Below are 18,557 nucleotides of genomic sequence, written 5' to 3' on the forward strand. Positions count from 1 at the left end.
AAGATCGTAGGGGTTTGGAAAAATTGATTTATTTCTTCTATATTTTACATATGTTAAAAACCATCTTAATTCTAGTGTAAACGATGTTATCATTACCCCCTTGAAGTTAGCTTTCTTACAAATATCTGATGTTCCTTTAAAAAGCTTAAGTAAAGGATCTAACAGGAATTTCCAGCCAATAATAGATGAATATTATATGACTATGACATGTAGATATTCAATGCTTTGTACACTGTACAATTGCTGTCTTTAGGGAGTCAATCCCTATATTATGTATGAAGGAGTTTAAAAAAAATCAATACACGAAATATTAAATTTTCTTAAACATATTTGTAGAATAATTACTTTAAAAGACAAGAAGGTATATTTCAAGCGATGTTTGAGAGGTATATGTTTTATTTGAAAAAGCTACTTTTCTACTGGTAAAATTTTATATGTGCTTAAAAGGGATTGTGTCTTAGTCTAGACATATATTTACCCATTGCTATGTATTATATATATAGAAAATATAGTTACTCAGAAACTGTAAATGCTTACTGTATTCTCAAAGAATTCTCCATGACAATCTCCAGCTGCAGCTTAACATTTTACATCTCAAACTAAAGTGATCAAATAATCAATAGTTTCAGTAAATCATCGTGAACCGTATCAACTAACTACTATGCTTATAATAATTACAATATATAAAGTTAGCTACCATATCAAGTAATTCTTTACCCATAGTTCACCATAAAAAACCAGCAAAACAAGATAAATAAAAAATTTGGAATTTAAAATCCTGCAAATAGGGATCATAAAAAACTAAGCAAATAAGGCCAGAGATACTGTACAAATTATTTACTCAAAGTACAAACCCCTATTTTGGCCCAATGCTGTTATCCAGAATTACATTTGGTAGAGTCAAAATAGGGATTTTTTGTTTGAGTAAATAATGTCTAAAGTATCGCTGGCCTTGTTTGCTTACTTTTCTTACGAACCCTATTTGCAGGTTTTTAAATTCCCAATTTTTATTTATTTTGTGTTAAATACATGATAACCATACACTTAATAATTTGTTTTAGTAAAATTATTGCACATCATAATTTCTTTTAAACAAAACAGTATCACCATGTTACTATTAAATTTGTCCAACCAATTACACAAAGACATAGTAAATTCAGTATATGACTTCTCAGAATAATGAAATATTAATTAGGATAAAAGGATTAAAGGATGCTACAGAAATTATTAAATACACCTATACGTAATAGCTATAAAAGATCAATATTCCCCAATATCCATACTATTCACTTATATGATTTATCTTAACACTGTAAATCAACATTTCAGAAGTTATAATTTTTCTATACTGAAAATGCATTTCCAATAGGTACTTACCCACACACATACACAAACACATATATATATATAGCTATTCTTGTTCAGTGCTGCCCTATATCTTAAAAAAAAAAAATTTACACTCTCCCATACACCATGATCATCATGGTTCAGCTGTGTCTTGCATGTAAATCATCATGTGACAACCGTCTACCAACAGAAGTGCAACACACCCTCCTGACGCACGTGGCTCTCTCTATTTGATTATACTGAACTATCACTTTGAGTTTAGGCAGAAAAAGAAGCCCTGGTTTTCAGTTGGGAGGAAGGGTGGGAAGTGCAAGAAGAGGTATATGTAAGTATATGTATACGTAAGTTATAACTTACGATACGGTACATTACCTCCACTCACATGTTGGGAATAATAGAAATAAGCATCATTCAAAAGCATCCAAAGAACACCTCAGAACTGTGATTATCTTAGTAGAAAACCATACACTGGAGACTCTGCACCCAGTGTGGAAAGAGGTCACACACACACACGAGTGGAAAAAGAGAGGACACAACCAAAATGAATAGAAAAAGGTTGGATTGGAATCCAAATCACAGAATATCATAATCTCAGTCCCAAATGAAGAAAGACCATAGAAGAAACATCTACAGACAGTAATGTGGAGGAAAGCTAAAATGGATGTGTTCCAAGTTGTAGACTGACTAGGGCACGACAGACTGCATGCAGCAGGTTAACTCCAGTCCAAAACTAAGCAGATTCGGAAATATAACCTCCGATCAGTGGTAGAAGGAGGGTCCACATCATCTTCACCTGAAGTTCAGTAGAACATAAGTAGATACTGTGTAAACTGATCTACAAAACGGACTCGTGCACAATCCACAACTAACCAGACATTCAGGAACCCGACATCCAAATGACGGTAGTAAGAGATGTGCCCATATGGCAGGTCACAACAAACTGAAATTCAATCAGACTAGCACCCCACTGTTCAACATCATCTTAGGCTGCATAACTTCTTGAGGTGGAGCACAAGAGAGAGAACCATTGCCTCATTCAACCTTATCCTCCAGATAGAACCATACAGAAGTTGTAGGGCAACTCAACCTTCCGGGTCTCACCTAATGGCAGTGAATGGCCTTCAAAGAAAAATATTAACTACCTCACCCTCCAGACAAAACTGCAAAAAAGCTGGGCATAACATCAACCTCCATGTAAGTCCATGAGTTAGTATGGTCCAGAATGGGCATATTAATAAAGTAAATATATCATGAGGGAAAACCTACTAGCAATCTTGTGGAACACCTCATCTCAACAGTGTGCATTATTGGCTATGGATATATTGTATTTTATGATTTCATCATGGCCATACAGTGTGGATTTGAGATATATTAAGTATACCAGAACAGGCAATGCTCGTCACAGAGTGGAATCCTTAATGAAAAAAAGGAACATGCCACTGTATGAAATTAAAATGTATATAAAAAGATAACATAACTTACCCAGTCACAGTCTCACCACAGTTTGAAAAATGACGACAGGTGGAAGACAGTACCCCAACGAGGAATAAAAAGCTACAAGATGAGCATACGAGATGTAGACAACATGCCTGGCTGAAGAATTTCCTGTAACGGTCAATGGAAATGAGACGTCAGAGAAAGAGTAAGGTGTCTGATCTGATGTGTCAACACCTGGAACAGAGTTCGGGAAGAAGGAGACAAGGATGAATAAGTAATTGAATCAAAAGCCAAACACAATTGGTACGGGTGGAAGGAGAAAGGTCACAAACAGAGGAATGTTGCCAGGGAATGAAAAGGTAGGACCCACAGAAGGAAGTTGTGCAAGCAATATAACAACAAAGAGCACGTATGGGACATAAAAGTCTATCTGGATCAGACCAGGAATAAAGGTGGAAGATGGAAAGAAGAGAAATCAGTGAGAAGGAAGAATTTCCCTCACGAGCTGCAGAAGTTTTGGGGAAGAAAGATCTACCTGGATAAAGGATAACATAGGTGGAATGGTACAGAGTGCATGAAACGTTGATGGCAAATACATCAAACCGATGACACACACAGGCAAAAAGGAGTAAGAAATAAGGCATAAGGGACCAGTGAAACAACGAACAGGAAGACAAAGGAGCAAACATAGACTAAGGTAGTAAAGAACCACGCTGACATTCAAATGTGGAAGGACCACCGGACAAGGAGGTCTACAAATCCAAAAGGAATGCAACAAAATGGAAAATGTAGGGGAGATAAACATTAAACAGTACTGGGAAAAACAAAAGGTGTGAGACAAGGCTGCTCAATAGCCAGCGATGGACAAGACCAAAGTCCTATGATCAAACAGCCAAGTGAAGAAATCCGTAATAAGAGGAACAGTGGTTTGAGAAGGGGAAAACCCAGACACAAAGATCAATGTTGGATAACGTTCCAATTATGTTGATAAACTGCCAATGAGAAAGAGTGAATGAAACGAGCTAAAAAGGAAGCAACCTGCTGAGACAATCCAGATCTCCTCGCCAAGGACCTGATAAATGGCAGGCATGAAGACAAAGGAGAGGCAGTTTGGAGCTGAAGTAGATGAAGAAGCCATGGTTGAGTCAGCCAGTAAGAAGCAATCAGAAAGCTCTGACATGAAGTGGCATGGATGTTCAAAATCACTCAGGGAAGAAGTCGGATGAGAGGATAAACATAAAGGTACCACTTGTACCAATCCGGGCTAATCACATCGACAGCTAGAGCATGTAGATAAGAAAACAGAGACCAAAATGGAGGTACCTTGGTATTGAGGAAAGTGGCAAATGCATCTAGCTGAGGAGTACCCCACTGGGAGCATAGCCACTGGAAAACCTGATGATCAAGAGACCAAGATGTGTGCGCCTTGTTCCACCATCAATGAGGGAAGGAAAAAGGGTAATAGGAGAATCCAAGGGATCCTGAGCAAGATCATATTGGTCATGCAGAATCCACTTAAGAGACTGCATATGTGCCTGACCAAAGGCAATAAGTGCTTCCATAAAAGCCCACATCCCCAAATGTGATAGAACCTTGCAAGCAGGAAGAGAGGGAAAAGCAAGGGCATGGAGAACTGAAAGATCCATCAGAGTCAAAGAGGAGAAGATTTGGCCCGACTGAGGTAGGTGTGGGGAAAAAAACCAAGTGGGTAAGATATTGGGTATGTAATAACAGGAAAGACTTCTCCAACTTCATAATCCAACCTACTCAAGCAGCTTTTGTCAGAGGCAGATGAGCATGTTGTGAATGACTCAAGTTTGGAATGAGCAAACAGAAGCCATTGTCAATGCAGTGGTGTAAGCGCAACCCCTTAGCATGCTTAAGTCAGGCAAAGGCTTTGACCACCTAACAAAGAACATACAAAGGACAAAGGGCAAGTTGCAAAACTGATACACAACCCCATGGTGGACAAACCAAAGATAGCTTCTTGATTGATGAGAAATAGGAATATGGAGATAAACAATCGAGACATCTACCATGGTCATCCAGAGTCCTGGGGAAAAAGCCCACCTTAGTGGGAAAAAGGACTCCATAGTAAAACAGGGAAGATCCAAAAATCAGTACCAGTTGTCTTGGGTGAAACAAACGACATGACATAAAATCATGGGGAATGATGGCTGGTAGGCTTGATAGCTCTCTGTGATAGAAGAGTCTGTACTGCCTTGTACAGACATCAAATAGTAGTAGGATCATGAGGTAATGGAAATTATATGGGTAGTGGAGAAAATGAAAGGCATTGAACGAAAAGTCCTTCAAACAAAACCTGGATATCAATAGAACAGGCAGTGAATTCCAGCCATAGGATAACAAAATCGACCAAATGAGCCCTACTTAACCAGAACCTTCAGAATAGTCATCAGTACTACTGGTACCAATGAAACCTATGTCAAGAAACATGATGAATGGTGGAACCCCTAGTGGTAGGAATAGGTAAAGAATGGGAGGGTGCAGGATGTGGAAAGTAACAGGGGCTCAGAATGAGACAAATGAGCAACCAAAGATGAAGGGGTCGAATGTTGTCTCACAGATTCCACCTGTGATTCCAAATTCTTAGGCATATCCCCAAAAACTAACTGATGGAGAAAAGGAACCATCCACAAGTCCCAAAGATAAGTAGATGGGAAACAAACCTGGAACATGACAGCATCCCTCCCAACAGCAAAGAAACCACGTGTGAAAGGAAAGAGCCAAAGAGGATAATCACACTAACAGAATGTATCCCTCAGTAGATTGGTGGAGTGCCTCAGAAATGAGCTATATGGTGGACAAGGGCCATAGGAGTGTCATAAGGGCAAGACAAAGGCAGGAAAACTGGGTGTGGGATAAACGAATAGGATTGTCAGGGTCAGCCCCAATACAGGCAAAAGGGATTCTAACTGCTTAAAATCAAGAAAAGGGTAATATGCCTGATGGCAAGCCAAGGCAAAATGATCCAAGGCCCATGGAGGGCGAGGCTTGCTAGCACAAGCTTGCAACTGAAAAACAAAATGTTCACCATGAATCCTAATGTCAAGAGAAGGAGAGAAAAGAAAGTACTGTGAGGAAAGGGGTGTTATGTAATAAAGAAGGAACAGGATTATAAGAAATCAGGGAAATGGATAAAATAGAACATATGAGAAATCATGTTTAAAAAGTCTGAGTTAGACCTAGCAGATTCCACTGAAAAGGCTTGGGAAGGCATGGCATAGTCAGGTGGAGAAAAAAGGCTGTCCAAATCCTAATCATCACAAACAGGTTCAGCAGATTCAGAAGGAAGTCTAGCAATATTGGGAGAAGAAGGTTGACTCATACAGCAATCAAACTCCTGAAGAATGAAAGCTGAAAATTCCTCATTCAAGCTCCTTCAACTTGAAGCCTGTGTGGTAGAACCTCCAAAGTGGTAAAATGAACTTCAAAAGAGAAAAACAACAACAAAGGTAAGTTCCCACATAAAAATATAGAAATAAACTGTAGTAAAAAATATTCCCAGTTCATATGAAATATTAAAGAAATGAAAAACCCTTGAAGACAGCACAATCAAAAAAATGTCTGTACTAGAGCACTGCCTAAAAAGAAGTGATAGTTCAGTAGAATCGAATAGAGAGAGCCACATGCATCAGGAAGGTGTGCCACATTCCTATCAGAGGAGGGTTGTCGTATGATGTGAGACACAACTGAACCATGATGATCGTGGGGTATGTGGGAGTGCAAGGCTTGTGGTATGTGAAAACAATTTTTGCACTGAATGAGAATAGCTTTATATGTGAGAAGAGGTACAGTACTGTATCGGAAGTTAACATTTTCCTAAATTGAAAATGTATTTTCAATACACTTACCTCTGCTGACACTATAGCTATTTCTTGATCTCCAGGATTTCCACTCTTTGTCCATCTAAGCATTGAAAATGCTTGCTCCAGTCTTTTATACCCCCAATCAAATGCCCTTGGCAAATTCTAATTTTCAAAATTCTCCACCAACTTTAATGTGCCCTCTATCTAGGTACTGTATATAAGCACCTCATTCAGATAATTTAATCACTTTTTCAGGACATAAATCAGCTTTTAATGGGGAGGTAGGGTGGGAGAGTGTCAGTGATGTAAGTATTATTGGAAAAACATTTTCATTTTAGGAAAATGTAACTTCTAAAACATACTATATACTAACCTTTCAAGTGCATTTTTCAAGAGTTGTTAAATAACTAACAAACTGATAGAGAAATAAAAACTAGATTTTTTTTTATATATGAACAATTATATTTCCACAACTTGTCATAAGTTCCATTACTCAAATTTCATTTCTAAGAATCAAAACATTTATTTATCTCAAAATAATCACAATTCCAAAATACCCTGCTACTTTTAATCTCATTTTCTTAACCAAAAAGTGTTCATGATTTCTTTAAGTCTAAAAGCCTAAACAGAACTTATACAATAAAACAGTAACTCATTAGCTATGACTCCTGTATTATTTGTAAAAAACTCAACTCAGACTCATCTTAAATTATAGACTTAATGTTTTCTCTTTTTAGAAATCACAGATAACTGAATGTTTAGGTCATCTAAACACCACAAAGCATAACAGTGACAACTGTAAATTAAATGCAAAATTACAAATAAAGAAAAAATGCACATATTGCATAAGATTATTACACTTTTCAATACTTATCGGTTTCTAGCATGTATATGTGCATATATATATATAAATAAGATATACCCCTTAAAACATTGCTGAACACTGTTTATATGATAAAAAAAGTCTCCTTATGTGTGTTTTTTTATTAAATAGTGTTGTTAAAACATACACTGCATAGGTAGGTTTCAGCTTTAACATATAACCCTAATTTGTTTCACTTACTTAATAACCAAGATCTTTTTATATCATAAATAGGAATAGGCTAAATCACAAACTATACTTTGTAGCACATTTCACAGTATATCAATGGAATTCAGAAGAAAAACAGGTTTGTACAACATCATAAATTACCACTACACAGTTATTTGTATTTTGTTTCATTCCTAATAATGTACAGTATATCAAAATTGTGTTTGTGTAAGTTTACACCATGTTTGTTTTGTTAGCTGACTGGTTGCCAAATTGAATTTTTGTTTCACAAAAAACACAAGTCAGTTACTAACTCACCAATAGCACTGACCATCTCCACCTTCAGTAATGCTTGATGCTTGGTCTAACACTGGTGCAGTTGTAGAGCTCAAACTATCTTCAGCAAAACTTGGTTGGACAGGTAATAATTCTGACTGTGATTCTTCTGTTTCTTTTGGCTGATCCAAGATGCTTTTTTCTATAATGCTCTGACTCAAATGTTCATTTCTATCTTGTACTTTTGCATTACTTTCCTTCTTAGATGGTTCAGGAGTAGGAAACTCTTGTAGAGCATCATCGTCTGTCAAACCTGGAACACTTGATTGTCTGATTGATAAAGAATCTTGAGAAACTGCTTGACCACCTCCTTCCATCTTTTCTGAACTACTGAACTCTAGTAAATGTTAAAAAAAAAACAATGTTTAGATACATGTAAGAGGAGAATATCAAGATGAATAATATAGTAGTAGTGTTAACATATTCCTAACTTGAAAGTGTATTTCAGATAGATACTTACTTCACTGCATCACTAAAAACTATTACCTTGTATGCACTACCATAAAATTTCCTTTGCATGTCACAAGCCTTGAATAAACTCCCACGTCAACACGTATTGCCCCAGCTTTTGATGTAATCATCATCAGACTATAGTCCTCTACAAATAGCAGGGTGACAAATTCTTCATGTGCAGTAATCCTCGTGAGAACTAGTACATGATCATAGGCTCATTCTTGATTAGGCAAATGATAGTCACTGAAATTGGAATAGAAAGGTGGGAGGTGGTCCACAGAGGTAAGTATTTATCTTAAATATGTTTTCAGGTAAGAAAAATGTTAACTTCAGAAATATTACTTACTTATATGCACCATTAAGAGCTAGAATCCGACAATGAAGATGGTGAAGGGGCCAGTGCTGATCAAATACAAAAATAAGCTCCTTTCTGTGGGAAACTGCATCCATTTCAAGTAGGAAATACACTTTGCCCAATTGTTGTCATTTGTTTTATTTATGTTGATTTACTTCTTTTGACATTGTGTTAGTAAAACAAAGGATATCAAGAAATCAAGTGTTTAGGGTTAGGTGCTGCCAAGGTTGGCAGTACATTATAATGTGTAGTGTGAATACAGGTTTAGACAATCCTGTTTTGGTCAAATATTTACATGAGATAGATGCTATCAACTCTCTCAATACAGTCTCGGTCAATTTGACCGACCACGTGACCTTCTTGTACTCATTTAAAGTCTTTGTAAATTTAAAACTTATAACTCCCAATATCATTGGTATATGTTCACAAAATTTGGCAGTCTTTCAGTTAACATTACAAGTCTTTCACATACAAAATTCATATTTTTAGTGAAGTATTTTTAATAAACTAAAATAAAGATTGGTCCATGAATATATTGAGTACTTGTTTTGAATAGTCCGTGTGCAAAGTAAGTTTCATGTTTGAATTAAAAATACTTTTAATCATCTCAAAAATCTCAAATTTCCTTTGTAATCCCAAAAGCCTCCTATATGCATTTCAAACGTTTTTTGAGTAAAAATCTGTAGTTTATCTGTTATTTTCTCTACACTATCTCAAAACTAGATCGGTCAAATTAACCGGCCTCGTAACCACCAAAAAATTCAAAATAAACCTAAATTACCCTTTTTTCTTTCTAGAATGACTTCAAATTGTAACATGAAACTACATTCATTTATCCTAAATAGCTCTAAGTTCGTAACAGTATAAATCTATTTATAATTAAATTTTATTGTTTTGTTGCCCTTTGAACCATGTCTAACTACTATACATGCCATTATTAGTTGTAAATCACTCAGGGAACGTGCAGCTCATGATACACTATCGAATTACGTTACCCATGAGCTACTTGCGTGCATGCTTTGTGAATCATTTTAATTATATTATCATTATTACTTATTTTACCTAATCTAGTCTTAAATAACTTAAAATGATTCATATTTTTAGATTTTAGATACTTTTATAATAATAAATAAAGAATAAATATGAAAAACTAGAAATAAAGTACTTACCCAATATTCTTTTTTCTTGTCCACAATTGTTTTTATAGTAATGCTAATTATGCATTTAATACTTTTTAGTTAATTAAATAATGCACCAAAGAATATAGACTAATAACATGCAAAAAGTAGACAAATTTCCTTAACTCTCAAGATTTTTCTGGCTTTCTAACTGTGCAACAAGAGCCATTACAAATTCATCCCAGCTAGTCATTAACTTGTACTGTGAGTGAAATTCACAATATTTTGTTCAGAACACATCGTTATACAATACATCATTATAATTAAACATAACAGAGAATTATCAAAAAATTGTGAAAGAGAAGATGTGACAGGTGGGTGTGGAAGGAGGGGTCTGATTTTCTATTCAATAACTCTGTAACAAAACAAAATTTAAGATTATAAAAATTATGGTTTGTCTAAGCAATAATGATTTTATAGAGAGTAATTTACATCTAATTTCATACTTTTTTGAGCATTGGTGGATAAAAATAGAGATGATGACATGCTAAGAGAAAAAGGGTCATGTGGGTCACACTAGTGGAAATTTAGGATTTTTTTAAATATTGCCTTGTAGAATTAAGAACTTAAAACTTGTATATATATTAAATTATGAATTATTAGCTATGATTTTATGCTATTCTAATTGGTATAACATAAACAAAAAGTACTTTAATAATTTTGAATGTAAGACACTAAAACCATGTGTCATGCGCAATAAAGGATACCCGGCAAATGAAAGGAGCCCGTATGTGCATTCCAAGGCAAATCCAAGTCCCATTGTGCTTGACATATGCACTAAAAATAGTAATATTGTGATGGTGTGTGCTCACTACATCTCCATGTAATACTTCAGCACTACATTTGAAATGAGTTGTATGACCAACCAGTCTTACCAGGGGGAGGGAAGCAACAACCACTCACAAAGGAAAATCTATGTTGACTTCCCAAAAGCTTGGGGCTAGGGAAGTAAGGTTATCCTGTTCCACTACAAAATAGGAAGGGGGAGGGAATTCACATAGATAGGAACACTGTAGAGTCTGCACAGACCACTGTGATCAGGCATAATCATCTGAAATTGGGTCCCCACCAAGACACAGCACAATAGGTTACTATCACTAAAGACAGCAAGCACAAGTCAGGTGTAAGGGCAGAACTACAAATGATGCTTTTTTTTTCTGCTTTTTTGTCAGAGGTGCAGAAATGGCCAGGTCAATCATAGAGATATAACACCAAAGCATTCTTGCAGAAAACACCATCTTAATGGTAGGTAGAAGTGAGTGGGATTCACACTACTCTTTTTCCATGCTTGATGCGGATTTCAAATAACTATTCCTTGAGAGCTATCATTGCCCACTAGGTGGGATCCAAAACACCAAACATAATTAATGAAGTGTTTAGTTTTACTTGTTAAGTGGTTGTTTTGTTTAGGTTTTGTTTTCTTTCCCTTAGTTTTTCCTTTTCCTGTTTGGTGTGTTTTGCCTCCATATTTTGTTTTTATTTGGATGTGTGTGAAAAGACTGGTACACATACAGTAGTGTCATGAAGTGTATCACAGACTTGGAGACTGTACATGGTATGTGATAACACCAAACACAAGGAATGGATCAGGTAGTTCTGCATGTTATATGGTGTTTTTGTTGACATGTATACAATGATCAGTTTACACATGGTCATAAAATGTGACAAGGCCATGGATATTGTACAAGAACAGTGACGGAGGTAGCACCACCCATAAGATGCATAAAAATATATTAAATAATGTGGTTGTGAGACCTGGTAGACAAAACCCAGGGTATGTTAAACCTCCCCATGTTAAAGAAATGTGACAATAATGTGTCGGGGATTTCAAGTGGGATGTTGATGGCCAGAGGCAGTCTAAGATCTAGAGCAAGGAAAACAGAGGTTCCAAGAGTGAGTACTACCCTTTCAGTGGATGAATGAAATGACGAGTAGCTATTTGAATATATCAGAATAAGAAGACCAGAAAGACTAAACAGAAAATAATAGGAAGCCTGGTGAGCAATCAATATCTCAAGGATAGAGATATAGAGAATCCACTCCTCTAGAGACCAAACTCCAGAAAGGAATCAGGTGTCCAGAACTGCACCCCACCTGATAAAATGTATTGGTTGACACACCTCATTTGGAGGTTTAGATGTCATCAAGCACAAAGCTGCAAAAGGTACAACTATGTTGTGTTCAGCAAGGGTATGAATATCCACATGTGTAAACATAAGCATTTTGACTTATTGCTGAGCTCCAAATAGATATAAGTTCAAGTGAGATGAAGGAAAGAAGAAGAATGTACTAAGGCAAGAATGATCCAATAAGCCACTGAGACAATGAAAGGTAAAAAAAGACAGTGAACCCTTGGATATAACTGCACGTAATGGCCATAATTATTGAAGGGATGCATGTATGTACATGTAAGAGGAACAAAGGACTCATGAGAAAAGAGTCACCAAAACAAACAATCCTCTCAGAAGCTCCATGTCTCAAAGACATAAAGGAGTAGGCTGAGTCAACTCTGCATAAGAATTTAAAAAGACCCCAAAGTGAATTATTTACATGATAAAGGTCAAGATAAAATGAGAAAGTTAAACCAGCCACCCCAAATGAGACAACTCTCGAAGGAGAAAGGAAGTCACACAATCAAAAACCATGATGGAAGAGGCAAGTAGAGACCAAATGTTCAAAGAGTACTGGAAGAGTAGACTTCAAGAAAGTAACCTGGAAGCAAAATCCACCAAATCCAGTGGAAAACATGTGGGACCATAGATAACACAAAAGGAAGAACCAAAAGAAACAAGTATCAAGCAGACAAAGCAGCATGTAGGGAAAGCAACTGAAACTTTGATCTAAGTCATCCACTTCCAAGGAGTATATTGTCCATCTAGAACCAAGGAAAGACAAAATTTGGTTCAAGTGAGATAAAAGTATGACTGTAAGCCAAGCCTTCAGTCTTCAAGGAAAAGAAAAATAAAAGATGGTAGTAAAACTCCAGTGGCGTTGAGAAATTATCCCCTGGTGTTCCAATCAGGGGAGGTGGATAATAAAATGATTGGTAAAATTCCTGAGAAAGTGCCTGAGTAGCCCAGAAGACTATGGCAAGAAGAGAGTAGAGGTATATAAAGTAGGAGAGCCAAGCTCTCAATGGGGCGGCACAAGAAACAAGGTACCCCCAATACCTGTGATAGCCAATCCTCAGATAAAGGAGGAGGATGGAGAGTAAAAAGACAACTATGAATTAAAGAGAAAGCAATCCCATAAGGCTATAGAGGATAAGAAACCAGATGGAGCCTCCTTGTCCAGATACAAGAAACCAGTAAGGAAACCCAACATGTACATCCCCAAAACAAAGAAACAAAGGTAACAAGGACACAACAGAACAAAGTGAGGGCAAGGTTGGAAACAGTTATATATACAAAGCCTATGAAACAAGGGGAAGCATGGACAGATAGCCTAGAAGGTAAGTAAGTATGGTATAAAGACTAGAAGAAAAGAGTGAGGCAGAAGGAAGAAAAAAAAGGAAAAGAGAAGATCCCCAAGCACAAAGAAGAGATACAAGTGATGGAAGCTCATGCAACTAGGTATCCTAAGCTTCAGCATAAAGCAAACAGGAGAAATAAAAAGTAAAGCACATACTGTGCAATCCAAGAAATGAAGGTGGGATTATCTGGTTTTTGACAGGAAGAGAACACTAGAAGCAAAAGTAGGCACAGAAACACCATTGGTGAAACTCACTGACATATAGAGTAGGCTCAGATGAAGCACTTATCAAGAATCATAGATCCAAAATCAAAAAGGAATCAATCACCTGGTTTACAATGGTGGTAGCAACAGTGACCCTTAGTGTCTCCACTCACCATTACAGTAGCGAGTGACTCCTGTTTGGGAATGTCCGACCTTGGGAGACATAAAAAATGTGGTTACATGAATTTGTACTCTAAATGATCCATGAAACAGGCCTTCTTTTTGAATACTTTTATGCCAGAAACATGATTTTCCAGGCATTTTTAAGCCCTGTAAATCAGTTTGGCATTTTTCCAAACTTTTCCAGTCTTCCAAACTCGTGTCTGCCTGAGTTTCAATATTTTATTATAAAAACATCTCGCAGAAACAAAACTTGTTTCTTTTTTTGCTAAAAATTAGCCTGGGATATCAATGGTCACTCAATCACACAATGGAAAGTGAAGATGTGTCCCATGATGTAGTGTCTAGGGCACAAATGACTGTACTTGGTAAGTCAAGTTACATCCAAGACCTCACTCACTGGGTACTGACATCCACATGAGGGTAGGAGGAGGGCACCCAATTGGAGGGGTGAACTGCATTAGGGCATCTCAACTCCAGGAAATAGTTACTCATTTCCAGAGGATCTTGTAACTCCCTCTACACAGGCAGAACACCACCACCTAACTCTGAACTGAATGGTTATAGCCATCTTTGTGGAACCCATCCAGCAGGTTGCCTCCATGGTCAACCACCCCAGTGGATTGTAAGTGGTAAGGATTCCTGTTTTCCAATTGAAGAAAGAGGGGAAAATAGAGGTGAAGCAGTCCAGGGGGACTGCAACACCAGAGATAGCGCAATGGGTGAACACAAACCACTATTTTGAAAAGCAGACCACACCGATTTATTCAAACTAGGAATGACAGGGATGGGCAGCAATCCCCTTCTGCTTTATCCATGCTGTCCATGGGTGATACAGTCCTGGACAGGCATATTATGAGGCAATTATCATGAGGAATTTACACTCTAGTGATCGTGTGAAACACCCCATCTCAAGGGTGATCTTACATAGCCATGGAAAATGAATAAGAATCAACATGGCTTACAGTGCAGATTTGATATCAAGATGATTGTGAATGGTGAAAGTCATCTAAGTGGAACCCATTCCGAGTACAGAGAGAATACCTGGTCAAGCACCACTTGCCACAGAGCAGGATCCAAAGTGAAGCTGAAGCACAGGCCACTGAAAGAAAAAAAGCATTAATGAGGATTTACCTCATGTCACAGCCATACCAGTCTGTAGTATAGCCTCAGGCATCAGGCGATACCCCAAGGAAGCAGAAACAGTGATATGGTATAGGTACTGGGAGATGAACGTGTGTGGAGTCCTCCACATTTCCGATCTTACAATCTCTTCCAATGGCCGACGAAGACGAGAGGCAAGATGACGGATATGATGGCCCTGGTCAGGGTAATGGGGGGGAAAGATCATGGGAAGAGGAAGGTTACCAAGGAATAAAAAGGCAGAAACAAGGACCCTGGACAGGCAGATAAAGGAAAAGGAGGACTGACTTTCTCCAGTCACAGAGGTCTTGGGAAAAAATGCACGATCCAGATAAAGGATAAGCTTGGAGGAGTGGTATAAGGTGCTGGTAATGTTGTGACAAAAATATCCGACCTATAATTCCCACAGGCCAGGAGGAGGAGGAAATAAGCATTCAAAGAGAGGTGAAATAGGGAACACGTAGACAGAGGCTACGAGATTGAAAGCACCTGGTACATGACATGCCATCAAACGAATTTGATGTGTGTAGGCCCAATAAAGAAGATCCATAGTGTGGAAACATAGGGATCTGGACCTGTTACCACCATGGTAGAATTGTCAGAATGGATCATAACCAGCCAGCAGCTGGCAAGAGAAAGAAAGTGATCCAAAGCCTGACTAACAGTCACAAGTTCAAGAACACTGATGTAAAGAGAACTCTCCTCCACAGACCAATAACCCAAAACCTCCCGGAAATCCACCCAGGCATGCCAGCCCTGAAAGGATTCATCCCTAAACAGATATAAATCTGGCATCAGAGGAGGAAGCAGGACCTCGGCCAATGTGTGGGCCCTGTTCAACCACCTATGGAGATTGTCTACAAGGGAGGAGAGTGGGATATAGAAGTATCCAAGGGATCCCGGGTGAGTTCCATTGATCGTGAAGGACCCATAGAGGATCACGTTCCCCAAAAGCAATAGAACCCCGTGAGCTGTAAGTGAGGGAACAGAGATGGCTTTCCGATTGGAGCCGGAAAGTTTGGCCCTGACTGAGATGAGTGTTGAAGAAAACACCCAAATGTGTAAGGTATTGGGTAGGACAAAAGGAAGACCTCTCCAATTTGACCAACCAGACCACCCACACAGTTTCGGCCAGGAGCTGATGAGTGTAATAGGCCATTCCCATTCAGAATGAGCAAGAAGCCAGTCATCCATATAACCATGGAAGCACAACCCCATGGCATGAATATGTCAAACAAAGGAGCGGACCACACGACAAAACACGTATGGTGCTGAGGCTAAGCAGAAAGGTAAGGCACGAAACTAGTACACAACCCCCTGATGGACAAACCGAAGATATGGATGGAAATGCTCTACCACAGGAATGTGTAGTGTAGATAAGTGTTGGAAATGTCCACCTTGGTCATCCAAAGACCTGAAGAAAATGCCCACTGAAGAGAAAGGTATGTCTCCATGGTAAAGCAAGGAGTGTGAACATACTGACTGAGATGGGATAAATCAATGACAGGATGCCAGTCCCTGATCTTCTTGGAAACCACAAACAGGCGGGAGTAAAACCCCTGTAAACCTGGTGGAGCTGGTTTCAATATCCTGTTGTGCTTTGAGGTCCTAAACCACCACTGACAGATGCTGTCATGTTGAGGGATCCTGAGGAGAAGGGAAGGTAATGGGAACACTGGATAATGGAGGAAGAGAGAGAAAGGGGATAACATATCCTCCGAGAGCACATTGTGAACCCAGACATCAGTGAAAAAAGGTCCTCACAGACGAACAAAATTCAACAAACGAACCTACCACAGTCATTGGAACTGCTGTTGGCGGATCATTCTTCAGTGAGTAAACCATCAACCATGGCATTGCGGGAGGGTGGGACAGGAAGAAGTTGGAAAGGGGAGGGTTGGAAGACAGGAATCAGTGCTGCACTCAGTCCTGAATGCGACAAACGAGCTACAAAGTTAGCAAGGGCAGAACGCTTATGGGCCAAGGCCACCCACAACTCCAAAGACTCGGGAACCAAGTCAAACACATAATGCCACAAAAACTGTGCCATGCGGAGGTCCCTCAGATAAAGAACCTGGAGATGGTTCATGCCAAAACCACATCACAGCCCAAGAGGTCTCAACAACAACAAACAAACAATGTTTGGGGTGCGAGAGCTGAAGACGACAAACGATGGAGAGGATTTCAGCAGAAGACCCCTCATGGTTCCTGTGAAGAACCTCTGACAGAAGATGAAGAGAAGAAAGGTACCTTAACAGGGTCGTGAGGATGAGACGAAGAAGATAAAATTAGGTTTGGGTAAGTTGAACAGGGTAATCTGGGTTTGCCCCCAAACAGGTAGAACCTACCCCAAAAGCTGTTGGTCAAGAAAAGGAAAAGTCCACCCAATAATAAGCAAGGACAGACTGATCCAAAGTCCATGGGGGATGGGGCATACTAACACCTTCCCCCAGTTGAGAGGCAAATCAGTCCAAGTAAACCTTAATATCAGGGGACAGTGGAAATACTAAATAAGATCAGGAAGTTGTTTCATGTAAGAGAAAAGGTCTAGGGCCATAGGAAACAGACAAAACATCACATACCTGGGAGATAAGGCTGAAAAGACCAATGACGAATGAGCTGGAAGATGTGGCAAATTCTGGGGTGGAACAAAAGTTCAAGAGGAAGTGGAGCAGAAGAAAGGCTGGCTTATATACTGCTTCATCTCCCAGCAAATGAGTAACGGTATATGCACTGATGGATCGCCCGCACCTGTGACTGAAAATACGGCACCAGATGCTGAGGATTTGCCGAAGTTGTGACTGTAACTTCGAAATTCATAAGCATAAAACACAAGGAAGTAATGCTATATTAAGATATTAACTCCATAACTGTGAAATGTAGTATTATTTAATAAAGTTAAGAAAAATATAGAAAAATTAAAAAATAAACCATTTCAAAGTAACATAACAACATTAAAAAGAACATCTGAGCTCAACAGCTGCTAAACAATGAGTGGTAATTCGGTAGTGGAGCGTAGAGGGAGTAACATACATCATATGATAGTAGTGCTCTCCTATTGGTGGAGAGGTGACGCATGATGATTTGCATTAGAGACGTGTTTGAACTTTGGATTCTAAAAGAGGGAGGATGAAGGCTTGCGGCAGGCATTTCTGAAAAAGTTTGCATATAGAGGGCAGCACAAAACAAGAAAAGTGCATTATCGGAACTTAATATCTGACAAAGCAGAAGCATTGCAAATCATGTAAAAGTTTTGCTATTTCAATCTTTGAAAAAGAGAGAGAATGGCCTATATGACAGAAAGTAAGAGATTTTTTAATCCACTTTCAACAGTTGCCCTCCTATACCATTATTATATGCTTTACCTGTTGATCATTTGTATATGTACTAGTTTGTACTAACTTACAGCATTATTTCAGTGCACTGTGTGAGTACATTTAATAAATTATATTTGTGCATCACCATCAAATTCAGTTATAGCTCTTATCACCCCCATACTATTTACACAGAAGGTTACCTACATGTAAGCACTAAGTGTGCATACTCTGATGATCAGTTTGATTTATTTGTACAGAAACACATCTTGAGACATG

At 38.4% G+C, this 18,557-nt stretch overlaps 1 protein-coding gene across 1 annotated transcript in view; it reads right to left on the bottom strand.

Moving 5' to 3' along the window:
- LOC106458524 (set1/Ash2 histone methyltransferase complex subunit ASH2-like) overlaps nucleotides 1-18,557 on the bottom strand; it is a gene marked incomplete at its 3' end in the record, with an annotated part of 93,164 nt that overhangs the window by 68,972 nt on the left and 5,635 nt on the right. Inside the window, exon 2 of the mRNA XM_022384761.1 lies at nucleotides 7,963-8,317. Within this exon, the coding sequence (XP_022240469.1) occupies nucleotides 7,963-8,297 (335 nt within the window). The remainder of the gene's footprint in view (nucleotides 1-7,962; nucleotides 8,318-18,557) is intronic.

Source organism: Limulus polyphemus, unplaced genomic scaffold (genome assembly GCF_000517525.1).
Source record: "Limulus polyphemus unplaced genomic scaffold, Limulus_polyphemus-2.1.2 Scaffold480, whole genome shotgun sequence".
Lineage (NCBI taxonomy): Eukaryota > Metazoa > Arthropoda > Merostomata > Xiphosura > Limulidae > Limulus > Limulus polyphemus.